General features: G+C 40.2%; 1 protein-coding gene across 31 annotated transcripts in view; it reads left to right on the top strand.

The window, feature by feature from the left end:
* The window catches only part of nrxn1a (neurexin 1a), a 1,876,207-nt gene that overhangs the window by 1,061,160 nt on the left and 796,159 nt on the right, over positions 1 to 18,888 (top strand). For all 31 annotated transcript variants that reach the window (XM_087991361.1, XM_087991355.1, XM_087991356.1 and 28 more), the window contains 3 exons: positions 3,488 to 3,869; positions 5,152 to 5,342; positions 10,184 to 10,357. In XM_087991361.1, coding sequence (XP_087847487.1) covers positions 3,488 to 3,869; positions 5,152 to 5,342; positions 10,184 to 10,357 — 747 coding nt within the window. The remainder of the gene's footprint in view (positions 1 to 3,487; positions 3,870 to 5,151; positions 5,343 to 10,183; positions 10,358 to 18,888) is intronic.

The following is an 18,888-nucleotide window of genomic DNA, read 5'->3' as shown; positions in this document are numbered from 1 at the left end:
ATTTCATATTTAATCTCCATCTTCAAGCATTAATAAAGCTATGAATATACATCTGATGTGAATAAAACAAACATTTCCCGGACAGAACTCCCCTCACAGTTTGGGACGATTGAAGAACAACAAGACACCAACTTGTGATTATTGATGGTGGTGTTTAGATTTGCTTTCATGTCCTGTGCTGGATAGATTTGCATGCTGTTCTCTAATCTGCTTTGACCATGAAGGACCAGCCTTGGATACTGCTCAAGCTCAGATATCTCCTGCCTCTGCAGAAACAAACTGTGATTGGGTCAATTGCAGATTAATGCAGGGAAATATGACTTCATCTGAAGCACCTTGAGAGAAACCTCCAGGTGGCACCACCTGCTGATGGTACCTCCATGGTACCTGAGAGAGACAAAGTCATGTGTCCAGAATCCTAGTGCCCCTGTGGCCCTGGTTCCATCTCCTGAGAATCCAGCCAGGGTGATGGGCTACAGGTCATGGCACCCCTCAGTGCTCCTATAATCAGTTGGATCTGGCTCTCCAAGACAGTCACCAGCCTCACCACAGCAGAGACTGAGCACTCTGACGACTGGATCAATGCAATATTCCAGATGGTCACTTCTGAAATCCTTGCCATTGCACACAAATCCTCTCATAACCCAGCCACATCTCCAAGCAGGTCCTGCTGGATATTTGTCCTTATAGATACTCCAGGGACTCATCATACCCACTGGGATTCAGCATCTAGACCTTCAATCCTTTAACTGCCATCCCAGATGCCAACTCCATTTCTTTGTCTCTGGCAGCTGCATGGGCGAGTGGGCAGTGCCCTCACCAACATGAGCTCTCCTCGGCCATGAGTTGCATGTGGGCCTCCTTGTCCTGTCATGAGTTAGTTTGGCCTGATAACGTGATACCTTCCTTGCTGAATAATCCCTTTACCTTTGATAAGAAACCTTGCTAGTTACTCTCTTCAGGTGGAAAAATATATTTAGGACTCTCCTCCAGTGAGATACACAGCTTCCCTCCACGATACATAGTCCTCTTTTTCTCCTTGTCAAATGTATGATGTTGACCAATGCATGCAGGATGTTACCAGCTGCCCCTTTAATATCACAGACACTGGCTACTTGTGCGACATTGCCCTCCTGCTCTATGCCTCGATTGCAAAGCTATTGGTCAAGTAACCAACTCTTTCACATAGATGTGGGTTGGGAACCCACATAGAGGGCACAAATTTCACCTTATTCAACAGCTGGATTGGCCGGGAAGGGTGTTCTGGGATGGAGTTCACTCTCTTCCATCTCACCGTCTCGTCCACTAATACAGCTTGCAGTTGCCAGCCCCCGCCTCAGAGGGGCAGAACCACATCTTCAGGTCACTAATTGCCCGAGTCACGTAAAGTATAACCACAGCTGCTGGATCACCAGAGGCAGACCCAGCTGTAACTTTGCAGCTTTGGGCCAGGCCACTAACTGCATGTCATATGACAGATTTATAATACTGCCAACCAGAGTTTAAAATATACCCCACTCATCCTGCCCCCACCATACTCCAAGAGCTGCATTTATGTTGGGCAGTCAATGTCAAGGCAAAGGGCAACTGGTGGAATACAGCACAGGGTGATTCACTGACATTGTAATTAAAGCAACAACATGAGATGGGAAATGAGAATCTTTTGGTTATGCTTAATCCTCATTCTGAGGTCAAAAGTGGCATCCTTCACTGTTTAACAGAGGCAAAAATGTAAGTTTGTAAGGAACCAGCATCAATAAAGGACCAGAGGTGAATGGTGGCACAGTGGTTAGCACTCAGGCAACTGTCTGTGTGAAGTTTGCACATTCTTCCCGTGTCTGCGTGGGTTTCCTCTGGGTGCTCTGGTTTCCTCCCACAGTCCAAAAATGTACAGGTTAGGTGAATTGGCTGTGCTAAATCGCCCATAGTGTTAGATGAAGGGGTAAATGTAGGGGAATGGGTCTGGGTGGGTTACTCTTCAGAGGGTCGTTGTGGACTTGTGGGGCAGAAAGGGCCTGTTTCAACAATGTAAGTAATCTAATCTAATCATTTCATGATATATATAACTTGAGGGGATCTATTCCACAAGTGTGGGGCGAGCAGTGAGAGCAGACCTCTATCAACTACCATAGCCCATACATAACTTTATTCTGCACAACAGTCTAGTCCCTCAGCCAACTGAGCTAACTGAGCCCCAGAGATATAAAATTATTACTCAAAAATAAACAAGCCTCACACTCAGGATGAATTTAGTTAAAGAAACATTAGTACCTGTCATGGATATATTCATGGTTTTGAGTTACTATTCAAGGATAGAAGAAGTCTGAGTGAAAATACTTACAGTCACTGCTCAATTACAAAAGCTCCAGAAGGTACCACAAGGTTAAATTGATTTTTATTGCTCACTAAAGTGTCAGCATTTACCCAGAATCCAGGGACTGATATCGCCCTGTCTTTCTCACTTCTGCTGTAACACATTTTGACAGTTGTGAGATCAATTAGCCCCACAGTTAGTGTGTTCTCAAGCACTAACCTTATAATTTTGATCTCGATTGACATTGCAGTACCTCTGCCACTCTCTGAAGTATTGGAGTGCAATTTAGCACAATTTAAATACTTAGTTCTCAAAATACATTTCATTAAAGCAATCTCAGTATTTGTCAATATGAAACTGAGACATGCATTACAAAAAAAGACATTTCAAGATTCTAGCCTGTGCGAAGATATATTTTATGATTGTGACATCTGATTTATGCACTTTTTAAAGATAATGTTTGAACCACCTTCAGTTTGTTATCATGTTCCTGTAAAAAAGTTAATTCCTTTAACCAATGTATTTTCTTTATTCCTAATAGAATGATTGCTGATGAATGAAAATATGTACTTAGTTTACTTTTCATTTATTGAAAATATTTATCACTTTGATGGAATGAAATAGAGGTTTTACAAAAAAAATACTGCAAGATATAAGTAATAAGCAAAATGCAGTAACAGTGAGATATTTTGTTATTCCTCTCTGCTGATAGTAACGTTTTTGTAAACATTAGGTGCTGGTGAATGCTTGTGCCTATGTATTTCATTATGATAGATTATAAATTGTTTTCTTCTTCTGTCTGATGATAGAAAGGGTTTGTTCATTTGGTCAAAATCATTAGTGTGTAAATGCCGCCATCTGCTGGATAGCATAACAATTTGCAGCAACAAATAATTAATAAGTGCATGTTATGGAAAAAATCTTGTATTATCATTGTTAAATCTAGTAAAGGACTGGAGTCCTTTTGGGAAAATTATTGAACATTGTCCAATGTAACTTAAAACAAATTGTTTTATAATTAATGGGTGCAGGTATTTAGAATGAGGTGAGTTAAATGGAATTTAGACAATAAATAGTGGTAAGCTTCTTCATGAACATGTATTGCATTTGTTCCTGTGTACTTTTGAATATGAAGTGGTTTTTATATATCCTATTGTTTCTTTCCTGTTTCAGATCAAATGACAGGAGATCATACTCGTCTAGAATTCCACAACATTGAAACAGGCATAGTGACGGAGAGACGATACATGTCAAACATCCCTTCAAATTTCATTGGCCATTTACAGAGTCTTATGTTCAATGGCATGCCTTACATTGACTTGTGCAAAAATGGTGATATTGACTACTGTGAGCTCAATGCTAGATTTGGTTTAAAAAATATTATTGCTGATCCTGTGACCTTCAAGACAAAATCCAGCTATGTAGCACTGTCCACATTGCAAGCCTACACCTCCATGCATCTGTTCTTCCAATTCAAGACAACATCAGCTGATGGACTGATACTGTTCAACAGTGGAGATGGCAATGATTTCATTGTGATTGAACTTGTTAAAGGGTATGGTTGGACTGATTACATTTCAAGTACAGCATATGTGCAAAATCTGAAATTACGTTTGGGAGTTATGTTTGCATACATTATTGTCAATATAGTTTTCATCATAATTATGTTTCCCAATACTAATATTTAGCAAAATTTGCATCTATATCCAGAACTTTATCTGCTGGAAGTGTGTAGGAAAACAACTGACCTATGTATAGATTCTTGCATAATTAGGTAGCTGAGAATTACACTGTGGTACGAATCATTTTGCATTTAAGATGCATGAACTGGAGGACAGAATGAGTGGTATTTAATTGGATTGACGAAGGTATCTCCCACTGGATGAAGAGCCAGGAAGAACTCTGCATCTCCCTGTTGACAAGCCCACTGAGTTAATGTCCAACTTGGCATTTCTCTGGGAAGCTGCAGTCCTCCCCTGAGATCCAGCAGATGGAGATCCTAACTCCTGAGAGCTGGCAAACAATCAGAGGCCAACAGTGCCAGCAAGACAGGTGACTGCTACTAGCAGTGTCGAAAAACGTGGTGCTGGAAAGGCACAGCCGGCCAGGCAGCATCTGAGGAGCAGGAGAGTCGAGCATAACCTAATGAAGAGGTTATGCTCAAAACGTCGACTCTCCTGCTCCTCGGATTCTGCCTGACCGGCTGTGTTTTTCCAGCACCACACTTTTCGACTATGATCTCCAGCATCTGCGTCCTCACTTTCTCCTGCTACTAGCAGTGTGTCCACCTGAGGCTTAGAATCCTTGAAGGATCCAGGGAACACGTAAATAATGTTGGGGTGGAGTTTGCAAGGGACTTGGGTCGACCAGAAGGGGAGGAGCTGCCTCTTAGCAGACACTTCCTTTCCATTGCTAGGTTAGGAACATAGCACCTTTGAGTAAGTGGGCACACTGGAAGTTTTAAGGTTTTAAGGTTTCCCACATGGCAAATACTCCATCTGCTGCTGGTGAATATCAGCAGTAAGGGTATATGAGGCCTTTAAGTGGGTAATAATTACCTACTTCAGGGCCTTATTTGACAGTGGGGATGGAAGGTCACCCAAGAGCCTCTCTTCTCCAGAATTAATCAGGGTGGAGATGAGAAGCTGGCAATACCTTCGTCCACTGCTCTCCTGTCTGATTAAAAACTTTCCTGTTCTGCCCTCTTTTCCCCCCCCCCACCCAAAACCCCCAACAAACCAAACTTCTTTTGGAGATTTTTATTGTAAAGTAAACCAACATGATTCTACCCCAGCATCTTTGATAATAACTGACTTCCTTATTTCTTCCCTCCACAGGTACTTACACTATGTATTCGATTTAGGTACTGGCCCTTCCCTCATTAAAGGGAACTCTGACAAACCACTGAATGACAATAAATGGCACAATGTGCTGATTTCGCGGGACATGAACAACTTGCACACTGTGAAGATTAACTCCAAACTCATCACGCAAAACACAGTCGGAGCCAGAAATCTCGATCTGAAAGGTAAGGGACTGTGACCTATTCTCCAATACAGCAGAATTTCTGCATCTTTTCAAAACAAACAGAATGATGGGGTACTCCTTAAGAATTATCTTCTAATATTCTTACCCTGTACTGAGTCTTGGACTTATCAGATCTCTTCAGACCAATCACTGCCTCACAGGATTTGCTCTGGCTATTTTGTGTTTTCAAATTCAGGTAGAATGTCCAAAAAATTATTTTAACCTGCACTGGTGTTTTATATCATAGGCTAGATTTGACTGATGGGTGTTCTTGCTTTGCCCATGAGGATGACAATTGAGCTATGGAACTGGAACAGAACAGTCACCAAAGCAAGCTATCATGCATCCGGATAGAATGCTTTCTATGTTGCATCTCTTAAAAATTGGTTAGAGTCATTGTGGACATGTCGAATTTCCTTAGCCTGCTGAGGAAGTTGAGGCATCGGTGTGCTTTCTTGATTATAATGTCAACATGGATGGACCAGATCAAATTGTTGGTGATATTTACTCCTAGGAATTTGAAACCTTCAATCACCTCCACCTCAACACCATTGATATAGTCAGGGCTGTGCCCTCCACTCCACTTCCTGAAGTCGATGACCAGTTCCTTCGTTTTGCTGACATCGAGGGAGAGATTGTTGTCTTTCCACCATGCCACTAAATTCTCTATCTCTTTCCTGTACTCTGTCCCATCGTTTGCTTGAGGTCTGACCCATTACGGTGGTGTCAAGAGCAAATTTGTAAATGGAGCTAGAGTTGAATTTGGTCGTACAGTCTTGAATGTATGAGGAAGTTCAAAACTAGGCAGTGTAAAGTGAGAGGAGAAAGATTTAAGAAGGACATGAGGTGCAACATTTTTACATAGAGAGTAGTTTATGGGTATAGTTACAATGTTTAAAAGACATTTGGGTAAGTTCATGAATGGGAAAGGTTTGGAGGGATATGGGCCAAATGCAGGCAGGTGTGACTTAGTTTAGTCTGGCAACACAGCCACTGTGCAGTGGTTGGACCAAAGGGTCTGTTTCCATGGCATATGAATCTATCAGTTTATAGTAAAGGGCTGAGTACACAGCCGTAAAAGAGCAGTGAAAGATGGAGTTATAGAGAGCTGGAGAGAGGTAATTCAAGAACATAGGGCCCAGGCAGCCAAATATATGGCCAACTTGTCCAAGTGATGAAAATTAAGATACAGAAGAGGCCAGAGTTAGAGGAGTTCAGGTATTTCAGAAAGTTGTAAAACTAGAGGCAATTACAGATGTAGGCACGGCACAGACCAAAGAAGAATTTAAAAACAAAGTTGAAACATTTTAAGTTGAGATGTTGATAGATTGGATTAATATGGATCAACAAACACAAAGATTAGGACTGAGCAGGACATGATGCAGAGAGGCAAAGGATAAGGAATTTTCCTGAGGGTGTGCGAAAAGGTGGGTTTAACATCTCCTTGTAGAGAAATGTGATTTTGCTGAACCAGTTTGCTTCAACCTCAAAATACGTTTGGTTTCCATTTCAGGTACCTCCACTCCATTAAAAACACATTGACAAATATTTGCATTTCTTCCCATCTGTGAAGCTTTCTGAGTTCTCAGTCTATGAAATGTCTGATATTTTGTCCTCTGTGACTCAGCTTTGTGATCATTTGCCCATGCAGCCTAAGATCAGTGCGTTGTGGATTTTGGAATTGTATGTTAGCTGGTCTGACTCTTGGTCAGTTGACACTCTTCAACATAGCAAGCCGTCTGCCAGCATTGAGGCAGCTGCTCCTGGGTTGAATCTAAATTCTGTTTTCAAACACTTGTACTTTCAAGGTGATAATCCCAAGCCTGTTTAGACTCTCTTTCATCTCACCCGTAAAAATTGTCTTCACCTCTCGTTCTGTGACTTTAACTTCTTGAAACTCTTCCTTGTTGCATAATTTCTGTTTCTTGGGATGTTTTCCTTTTGCAATGCTTTTGACGGTTCTCTTATTAGAAAATATTCTCGATGTTGTAACTGTCCACACTTATGGCACTCGGATCCCCCTGCTCGTCATTCGTTGTGAATGTCGTTCAGTTTTGACCCAATCTCATACAATCTAATGTGGCTGATAATGTTGATAATACTCTTTTAGTATTTTGCTGTGTGTTTGTGAGCATGGCAATACCATCTTGTGGCCTACCCATCCAAAATATGTCTGAAGAATCCCTGATTTATCCTTGCATCATTGAATAGTTTGGGGCTCTAATTTCTGGCTGCTTAATGAATTGGAGTTTCTCATTAAACCCTCCTTGGTTTGAGGAAAGTCTGATACTTCTCATTCCTCACATCAATTCTATACAGCCTCAATGCATCCTTCAACCTAGCAACACCCTGCTTGATGATATCAATCCATTACAATTGATTCTTGGATCACCAACTGTACACTGCCTGTATGATTGCACTATTTATTTTGAGGTTAAAGTACAGTGCTTCTGTGTTTGATCTGATTTAGTATTTGGGTTCTCATCCTGTACTTTAGCTCTCCAGGTCATGACAGATTTGTGGCTGGCCTTCAAAGAGTTCCCGCTCTGTAGCCCTGCAATTGAAGTGCAACAGTGGTAGACTTGCTGACATTAAGGGCATTTAAATGGGCTTTGGACATACATATGGATAATAATGGAACGTTGTAGGTCAGATGGGCATTAGATTAATTTCACAGGTCGGCGCAACATCAAGGGCTGAAGGGCCTGTACTATGCTGTAACGTTCTATGTTCTATGAAATCTTCCTTTTTTTTTTCAGCCTTCGGAGTTTCTTTTTTCTCCAGCTTATTTTTTGACTCAAATTTTATAAGGAGAAAGTGAGGACTGCAGATGCTGGAGATCAGAGCTGAAAATGTGTTGCTGGAAAAGCGCAGCAGGTCAGGCAGCATCCAAGGAGCAGGAGAATCGATGTTTCGGAATCCTGAAGAAGGGCTCATGCCCGAAACCTCGATTCTCCTGCTCCTTGGATGCTGCCTGACCTGCTGCGCTTTTCCAGCAGCACATTTTCAGCTCAAATTTTATAAGGTCTTGGTCTGCCTTCAGAGTCTTCCCTGTTCACTTGGGACCTTGAGCCTATTTTAACACTCTCAAACCTTGTCCTGTCCTGGCTTTAGATGTTCTTACCTTTGCTCCCTTCATGTTTTCTCTTGTGCTTTCAACAAATACTGGCATCTGCTTCTTGTGATGCTAGTCTGAAGTATCTCTGAGCTGTGGGTGTCTGCACTACACTGCTCCATAGGTTACTTATTCCTGATGTCTGAATAAGCCTCTCCACCCCCTTGTGTACTAAATCACTCCTTTGCTTCCATCTGCACACAGTACAACACTCTAGCAATATAAGACATTTATATTGTCACTTTTTTTCTGCTTTGGTGTCTTCTCACTTACTGATGACAAAATCATGTGGAAATTAGTTACATCATCATGATTTACTTCAATCACATTTTTACCACAATTCCCAAAATCTCTTGCCAGTGGGTTCATGTTTGTCACAGGAGTGCAAGTTTTTGCTGCAGCTTGCAAAATTGTATTTTTAAATGGGGTCAGTAGCAGGAGCAATAGCTTCATCCGCTTCGAGGCAGATCCAGAGTAACATAGCTGCACAGTACCTTTTGAGACACCGTTAATTACAGCAGAAAGACACATATAACAGGGCGATAACATAATTTTCACTGTAAAGAGCAAAGAACAAAGGAAATTTACAATCGAGGAACAGGCCCTTCGGCCCTCCAAGCCTGAGCCGATCCAAATCCACTGTCTAAACCTGTCACCCAATTTGTAAGCATCTGTATCCCTCTGCTCCCTACCTACTCGTGCATCTGTCCAGACGCATCTTAAATGAATCTACCATGTCTGCCTCTCCTACCTCTGCTGGCAATGCGTTTCAGGCACCTGTCACCCTCTGCGTAAAGTACTTGCCGCATGTATCCCCCTTAAATTTTTCACCTCTCACCTTGCTCACCTCTCACTATCTGCTGTAAATATTAGCATCTTATTAAAAATCTGTGGAAAGTTGAGATAACAGGATTGTCCCTGTGCATTGCTCATACCAGACTCCACTAATTAATTCAGAGTTTACTATTATTGTCATTGTTTTAAATAAGCAGCTTGACGAAGTCAAGTGCTGGAAGTACTTAATGTCAAAAGTGATGAACATTTGGCAAGAACATTTGTGTAGATTGCTGGAACTAGACAACAATTGAATAAGACAATGTGGAAGTGTAGTGTCATTCTGGATTATTGAAGTACAATGAGTCATATAATAATCACAAGCAAGTAACATGCTGAAGTTTGAAGTGACTGCTGTTGAGTGACTGGAAAGTACTGTTTTATCATGTTCATTAAATGTCACTCAGTGTGTAAACCACAAAGGATTTCCATTGTGGGAAGTAGTCCTTATAAAGTGAATGAATTCTTGCTCTTGCCTTAACCTCCTTTATAACATTAATTATGAAAGTATAGTACAATGACTGAAAGCAAAATGAAAGTAGATAACATTGTTTATAGTACAATTAAAAACTAAAAGTGTTGAAAACATTGTGAAATCTGTGTGAAATGGGAGATTCTAGAATAACAGTCAAAGTTATATTAAGCCTGATTTTTTTTATGGGTAGATTTTTCATTTTTGGATGCAATCAGAAAATTGTGACCAAACTATGCTTGAAATTGCATTGATCAGAATGCTTCAAGTTTTCATTAAAATTTATTTTGTGTAATCACAAAATCAAAGCTTCCTTTTACTCTATGTAGATTCTTTTCTCATTTCCAGAGTGTGGTGAACACATTAAATCAATAAGTTTTAAGACTGTGTTAATTCAGTTTATATTTTTTCTAATCCATAGGAGACTTGTATATTGGAGGAATTGCCAAAGACATGTACAAAACCTTACCGAAGCTGGTGGCGTCGAGGGAGGGATTTCAAGGCTGTTTGGCTTCAGTGGACCTGAATGGAAGACTACCAGACCTAATTTCTGATGCTTTGTACTGCAATGGCCAGATTGAGCGGGACTGTGAAGGTATCCCTCATTCTCTCCCTCGAGAGCAAAATCAATCACCATCATTCTATAAAGAATCCAGCATATTTCTTATTATTTCAATATCTTTTGCAACGTTGTTTTATTTTTCCATATTATCCTGTTACGTTTAATCTTGAGAGTGCTGATATTTTCCCACAGGAATGCCTCGGCTCACTGAATACTTTTCAGCTAAAATCAAGTCACTGAAACTATTTAAACATTAGGTGACAGAAAATAATGGATCGGTTTTGTAGACAGGGTTTGATTTTATTTTGTTCTCCTTGGCATTTTCACTGCCTCAACACCATGTTTTCAGAATGTATAAATCATTATGTATTAGAAATTACCAAGAGGTGTTACTTCCTATTAATTGACGTATGCGCTCATTTAGAATAAATCAGTTAATGCTTCTATTAATTAGCACTGAAAGAGAATTTAACATGATTTCATTAAATCATCATCCAAGTGTGTTGCATACAGTATTTTTCAAACTTCCAATCATAACTGAGAACAATATAGTCCAAAAGTAATTTTAACGCTGATACATTAATCATAAAATGAAAAGTTCTATAAAACTTCTTTTAACGTATTTACTTTTGTTGTTCACAAAAATATAAAAGCAGCATATTTCTGTAATTTACTGAAATATTTTTAAAATCCCAAACCTTACTGACCAAATTTATTTGACAAGCTAACTAGGGGCCAGTAACTTAATACGGCTGAAGTGTAAAATCCAGGGGATTTAAGAGAATAAAGCCATAAGGTTCCGGATTTTGAACAAATAGCAATAAATTTAACTATGCAATGTTAGAGCAATAATGCAATCCAAGTATACTTACATTCTGATACCCAGAATTAATGTGCTAGATATGGGTAATGGACTGTGATAAAGGGTGCATCCAAAAGCAAATGCAGTCAAGACAGATCCTATAGGTTTCTCAGCAAATCCCCACCAGACATGAATGACGCGGTAGGTTTACAAATCCCATTGAATTTCACAAGGAATTACAATTCATCACTTTTGCCAATGTAGCCCTGAAAGTCCCTCTCAAGAACAATTCCCTTGTGAAATTCTTTAATTACTTCTTTCATTCTGATGGATCATCTCCTTTCTGGGGGTCTGTGCTCCTCAAGACTCTGGAAACTATACTCCTGTACTTACTCATGAGCTCAATTCCCATTTTTCACCATCAGCTGGTTGTACTATGCTAGAACTACCCCTGAGTTTTTCTCTGAACTCCCATCTTGCTCAGTTACAACAAGCAAATACTCCCACGCAGCACGCAACCCACATTCTCAGTTGCACTTTACTATTCAGTTTATAGGACCTCCTTAAAGTATACTTCTCTTTTTCTCTTTCTCTCACCCACACAAACGTAATGATTTCCAGACTTGCTGCTTGTCACCTTTGAATTCCTCCTCAGTGACCCTTGAACTGGTCTTAATGCCTTATTGAAACCTTTTATGTAGCCGTGCCCTTATTTCTAGGAATGCTACTGATATTTTGGAATAGCCAAATCTTACGACCCTTAGAGCAAACTATGACTTGAATATTACATTTTCATATTTCTGCAGCACAAAGAATACTTGCAGACAGAAAGATTCATCACAGCATGTTGTTATCCTCCTAATGGGAGGTTACATTTCTCTTCAAATTAGGTTGGGATAGGCAAGACTGAAGTTAGGGGCAGGGCTTGATTATGTAAGGCACCTATCTCTTTTCCAACCTATCAATATTTCTGGATGAGTTGAATGCAGTTGCATACACAATCATAGTCAATGTGTAATGATAATATAGTAATGAGGAAACTATACGGGCATACAAGTCTCAGCATCACACCACCTTATCAAAACTAAAGATTTTGTTAAAATTTGACACGTTTTGACTGAAAAATGCTGGAACACAAAGCTAGTGTTCGCCAGGCTACATAACCGACATTCCTCAATTTACTTTCACTGTGGCAAAATGTCACAAAGTCTGGCCTCTCCATCCAGTACCCCAGTGATTCATACCCCCGGCCTTGCACTGTCATTCGACTGATGATTTACGTTTCCTTAACCCTGGGAAGTTTGATAGAGTCTAAGGTACAGACATGAGCAGAAGAAACTTGGGAAAATATCAGTAAATCAGTTATTTAGCATGATGTTTGAATATAAATTAAACTGAAAAGATATAAACATGAGTATGAAACATTGGATTCTGTGTTTAAAGTATGCGTGCATAAATGAACCAATTTCTTCATAGAGCGAAGGCAGAAGCTCAACTAATCATGTATGATCTTAAATATATTAATTTCAATCTATGATATATCACAGGCTAAAGGTTAAATGCTGTTGTCTTCATTGTAAACCTTATTTTGTAATATTATTATTTTGCTTCTTGAAAAATTTACAGATTCATAAAGCATTACATTTATGACTTTTGTTGTCCATTCTTTTTTGTTCAGTTTATTTTTCATCTTCTCCTTTATTTATACTTTCTCAAACATCCTCATTTCCAGTATTCTTTATTAAGATTGAACCTTCTGAAGCAAAATTGTTCCAAAATGCATTTCTGTATCCAGCCATTTCTGGAGAGTTATAGCCAACCGAATTTAAAGCTGCACAAAACAGTTGGACTGGATATCTTATCAATTTTATTTAATGCAGTAACACAAAATGCTTGGGTCTGTCAGCAGAAACAGGAAAGTCGAATCAATGTAATTTGTAATGCCTCATTTCTTTCATTCATCTTTCCCACACATTGAAAGATGAAATCTCAATCTTCAATATTTATAACTGACAATTAATTCATTCACAAATAATTAAATTTGTTAAATTTGAATCATCAATGAGAAGCATTGTTACTGGGGGGAAAAAATAACCTAACAGGATCTGCTTTCAATAAGGAACAGTAGATTGCCATTTTGGGACTGAAGCAATAATAATTAGTAGGGCAACAACCAAACCATCAATGAATTATGTTGAACTGTAGTTGTAAGTGCAAGTAACTTAGGTAACCTTTGGTCAGAATTTATACTAGTACCAATATTCCTTTTGGACTTCTTTCCAATTGCAACTTCATTGACTCACTTTCATCATTTATGACAAATAAGAATGAATAATAAGTCAAGCAGTTTGCACATTTGATATCAATTAATCTTTTATCTATTTCACATTTCATATTTGGCTCAGCAGGCAGCTGGAAAGCCTTCTCCTGATGTTTTGTTAACAGCCCTATTGTGGTCATCATGAGTTTTGTGCTCCTTCCAACCACATCCTCCTATCAAAGGCAATTTCACCAGTTTCCTCATCTCCCTTCCCCTCCATCTCATCCCAGATCCAACTATTCAACTTGGTACTGCCCTCTTGAACTGTTCCACTTGTCCATTTTCCTTCCCACCTATCCACTCCACCCTCCTCTCTGACCTATCTCATCATCCTCCACCTGCATCTACCTTTCGCCTTCCAAGCTACCTTCCTCCCAGCCCCATCCCCTCCTATTTATCTCTCAGCCCCTTTCCCATTAACACCCCCCCCCCCTAACCAAACCACACACATTCCTGATGAAGGCCTTATGCCTGAAACATCAACTCTTCTGCTCCCTGGATGTTACCTGACCTGCTATGCTTTGCCAGCACCACACTTTTCAACTCTGATGTCCAGCATCTGCAGTCCACATTTTCTCCATGAGGTTTATGTGGGTACCTTTCACTGTTTTTTATGATAGTCAGGAGCCCTGTAGCTGCAGCTCTGTATACTTGACAAATTAGTTCGTGCACTGTTGAGGAAGGTTTCCTTGGTGCTCTATTCAGTTATAAATGGGTGTGTTATCACACTTCTGATAGCACATGGGGGAACTCTATTCCTGCTTTATGAAGGATTGAAGGATAATTACACTTCCTACATTCTATTTCATAGCATGCTTAGGCTTCAAGCCCTTCTCGCCCCGTTAGAAACAAAGATAGATATTCCAAGATTTGTACTTGCAACCTAAAAATAGGCTATTTGGCCCAGAAGGGCCACACAAATGTTCTTGTTCTGCACATTTGTCTCCTCCCTTTGCTTTTTCATCTCAACCTTTCAGAACATCCTTCTGGTCCTTTTCCCTCTTCGCCTCCCCTTGAATGGGTCAATGCCATTTGCCTCAACGACCCCTTCTGACACGGCAGTCCTTCTAACCTCTTTCTGGGTAAGGAACATTCCTCCAAATCATTAATGGATTCATTAGTGACTGTCTTATGTTTATGTTTGCCCCTTAGTTCTGGCATCACCCACAAATGGATATATAATCTTTACATTTAATCAATCAAATCCATTCATAATCTTGAAGACACTTACCCTGTCACCCCTCATAGAAGAATCCCTAGAATCCATACAGTGTGAAAACAGGCCCTTTGTCCCAATAAGTCCACACCAACCCACTGAAGAGTATCCCACCCAAACCCATTCCCCTAACTAACACATCCCTGAACACTATGGGCAATCTAGGATGGCCAATCCATCTTAACCTGCACATCTTTGGATTGCGGGAGGAAACTGGAGCAAACCCAAGCAGAGAATGTGCAAAATCCATAGAGACAGTTGCCCAAGGATGAAATTGAACCCAGGTCCCTGGCACTGTGAGGCAGCAGTGCTAACCACTAAGCCACCACACCACCCTTAGTCTTCTCTACTAGAACAAATAGATCCAGTAATGTGTCAGTGTAATCTCTCAGTCTTTGGTTACTGTTAGCTAAACATTAGCTGTAATTTTAATAAATGGAAACATCTGCATTTAAAGTTACACATTACCACAAATTTGATCACTTAATAAAAGTTTGTTACAGTTATTCCTTGTATTCATGCAGTTATTATAATGAATACACAATACAGGAATAGAGATTGTGGTTTCAGTGCTTTTCTAATTATGGCTCTAGTAAAAATAATACAGACATAGAAAGAGTTACAGCAATTTAAAATATGACAGTTATGGAATTTTAAGATATCTTATCCTGAGATGTGATGGCATTATTGAACTGCATTTCCAACAGCTGTCTTTTCCTCTTCATTAAGATGCACAACAGAATGCATTGTAATGCAGCAAATCACACATCTCCCAACATGGTGAGCATTTTAAAACTAGTGGACAAATCAGTATATTTTTCATAAGAGGCAGAGGGCTCAGGGATAATTACATCAAATAGTAGCTATAGAATAGCAACAATAAGAGCAGTTCGAATTTTAAAAGTATATATATTTGGTTTGCACTGTTCAAAGGCTTCGGAATTGACTAGTCCTGTTAAATTGATTAATGATGCAGTGGATGTGAAAGATAGGATTCTTGCTTCCCTCCCAGTGTATTTGTTGATGAATTCCAGATCCTTTAAGCATGTCCAAGTGAGACATATGAAATAATTTTGCCTCAGTGATAGCAACTACGATACACTATCTAGTCTTAATCACACAACCTAGTTTCTGTCAAAATTCCAGCACTAATTTTCATGTATAACCTGCATCATGAATCATACACATGCCTGTTCATATCTAATAAAGTCCATCAGATGAAATAATTACTATGACCTGTACAATTCAATTATGCATTTTAGAGTACTCTGTCACAGCTTTAACTCTCTCCTACATTCCGTCCTCACAGAGGTAGCGGTCCCAGTTATGAACAGTTACGTCATCCATAGTAATTTGCTTCATTGTGTATGTGGCTATGACCATACCATCGATGTACTTTAGTGATTTGAGACCAGTGCCAATGTTCATGGCAAATGGATTAGAAGATAGATGAGATAGCTGCACCCAATGCAGAGGGGAAGCGCTGTAAACGGTACAGGAGAACAGAGAAGGGAGAGATTAAGCTGCAAAGAGGAGAGATTGGATGTGCAGAAAACAAGGAAGGAATCTGCAGACATTGAGGAGAAAGCAGGGGCTGCTCAAGAAGTGATCATTTTGGGAGAAGTTCAAAATAATATTTTATGGAGTGGTGGGTGATTCTCCTAATGCACGGATATTGAGGTGTTAAGGATCTTAATTTATTCTTTGAGTGTACATGTCAAGACTTCAGAGGAGGAAGATCTGAAGAGACCATTGACATTTATCTGTTTAATGTCATTAATAAGGGATGGCTCAGATTCTGACACAGATTGATTTGCCCTGTTGTGAATGTTCAAAACAATCACTTCGGTTCAGCAAGCAGAGATTTATTCAAGATTTGCTAGATAAAGCCTTTTCTGTTTATCCAGGATAGCTTCTCCCAAAGTACCAATGTTTCAGCACATCTTTAATTTTCAGCTTATTGCAGGGCTCCACTCTTACTGTCAGCCTTGGGTCTGCTGGTTTCTATAGCAACTCAACCTTCAGCTTTCTCTTATCTCCATCGTCTGTATAACAATAGATGATTGTTAGAAATGAAATTCTCAGCTAGACTCCCACAGGAGTAGAAACATATCCTATCATTTCTCTAGTGTTGGCTCCATTCCCTACCATACTTCCAAAAAGTGCTCACAAATACATTTATCTATTCTAAGCTACTGGTGTGTGTTTAAATATCAATCTTAATCAATTGTCTCACTTCAGTGTGATTAACTATTCATACAGTGATGGCAATCATGATTTTCTTTAGAAGGAATGATCTGATTATTACTGGGATACAGTGTGGGCCTGTCCGGTTAGAAACAACATATGCAACGTCACACTCTCGGATATTGGCTGGATTTACCACTCCCTACAGGTAGCGAGGCAGTTAACAGGAAGGGTGACTAATAGGATTGGGTTGGCTCTGCTGGGATACCTGCTCCCTTCTCACTACATCAGCAACCAAGTTCTTAGTAAGATGATGCACAAGTATCCTTCCCAACTTGTTACTAATGTAGGTCCGAGAATGGTAAATTAACAGCCACCTAAGGTCTTTAACCAGCTATCAGGGCAATTATTTACCTTCCCCAAAAAAATGCCTGCTATCCTGCCAGGGAATGCAGGGCAGTTTTCAGGCATTGGGTGGTCTCCGTTTACCCTACCTTAGGACAGTTGAGGACACAAGTGAGAAACAAAGATAGGGACTGCAGAAAGCCATTCCCTTTCATTGCCCCTCCCCCTTTCCCCATGTTGTGACTTGATACTCTCCCCCCACCTAAAGAAAAGCACTTTCTCACTGGTGCAACTCTTCATGGTTGAACAGCTTGACCCTCCAGAGATTCTGTTTACTCCACCCCCGTGGCATTTAGTATCTGATTGGCCTGTGCCTTCAGGCGATATGGGACTTGAATGGCGAAGAACCAGGTAATCCTGCTCAGCAGGCTTACACAGAACATAGGTCATAGAACACAGAATGCAGAACATAGAACATAGAATGTAGAACAGTACAGCACAGTACAAGCCCTTTGACCCTTGATGTTGTACTGACTTTTTATCCTACTCTAAGATCAAACTAACCTACATATCCTTTATTTTCCTATCATCCATGTGCCTATCCAAGAGTCGCTTAAATGTCACTAATATCTCTGACTCTACTAACACTGCTGGCAGTCCATTCCATGCGCCCACCATTCTCTGTAGAAAGAACCTACCTCCCCTAAACCTTCCTCCAAACATCTTAAAAGTATGCCCCCTCATGATAGCCATTTCTGCCCTGGGAAAAAGTCTCTGGTTATCCACTCTGTCTGTGCCTCTCATCATCTTGTACACCTCTATCAAGTCACCTCTCATCCTTCTTTGGTCCAATGAGAAAAGCCATAGCTCCCTCAATCATTCTTTACAAGACCTGCCCTCCAGTCCAGGCAGCATCCTGGTAAATCCCATCTGCACACTCTCTGAAGATTCTATATCTTTGCTATAATGAGGTGACCAGAACTGAATATAACATTCCATGTGAAGTATAACGAAGGCTTTATAAAGCTGCAGCAAAACCTTGTGGCTCTTAAACTCATTCCCCTGCTGATGACCGCCAACACACCATACTCCTCCTTAACAACCTTATCAACTTGCGTGGCAGCTTTGTGGGATCTATGGATGTGGGCCCGAAAATCCCTCTGTTCCTCTGCACTGACTTTAATCCTGCAAAAATCTGCATTCAAATTTGAACTTCCAAAATGAATCACTTTACACCTTTCCAGATTGAACTCCATCTGCCACTTCTTAGCCCAGCTCTGCATCTTGTCAATGTCCCGATGCAACCTACAACAGCCCTCCACCCTATCCACAACTCCGCCAACCTTCATGTCATTGATAATCTTACTAACCCACCCTTCCACTTCCTCAAACAAGACATTTTTAAAAATCACAAAGAACAGAGGCCTCAGAACAGATCCCTGCAGAACACCACTAATCACCGAGCTCCAGGCTAAATACTTTCCATCTGCTACCACTCTCTGTCTTCTATAGGCCAGCCAATTCTGTATCCTAACAGCCAAAATTCCCTCTACCCCATGCCTCCTTACTTTCTGAATAAGCCTACCATGGTGAACCTTATCAAACACCTTGCTAAAATCCATATACACCACATCTACTGCTCGACCTTCATCAATGTGTTTTGTCACATCCTCAAAGATTTCAATAAGGCTTAT

This window comes from Chiloscyllium plagiosum, unplaced genomic scaffold (genome assembly GCF_037043375.1).
Source record: "Chiloscyllium plagiosum isolate Xiang-an unplaced genomic scaffold, Cpla_swu_hap1 HiC_scaffold_10, whole genome shotgun sequence".
Classification (NCBI taxonomy): domain Eukaryota; kingdom Metazoa; phylum Chordata; class Chondrichthyes; order Orectolobiformes; family Hemiscylliidae; genus Chiloscyllium; species Chiloscyllium plagiosum.
This window is presented reverse-complemented; position numbering and strand designations above follow the sequence as displayed.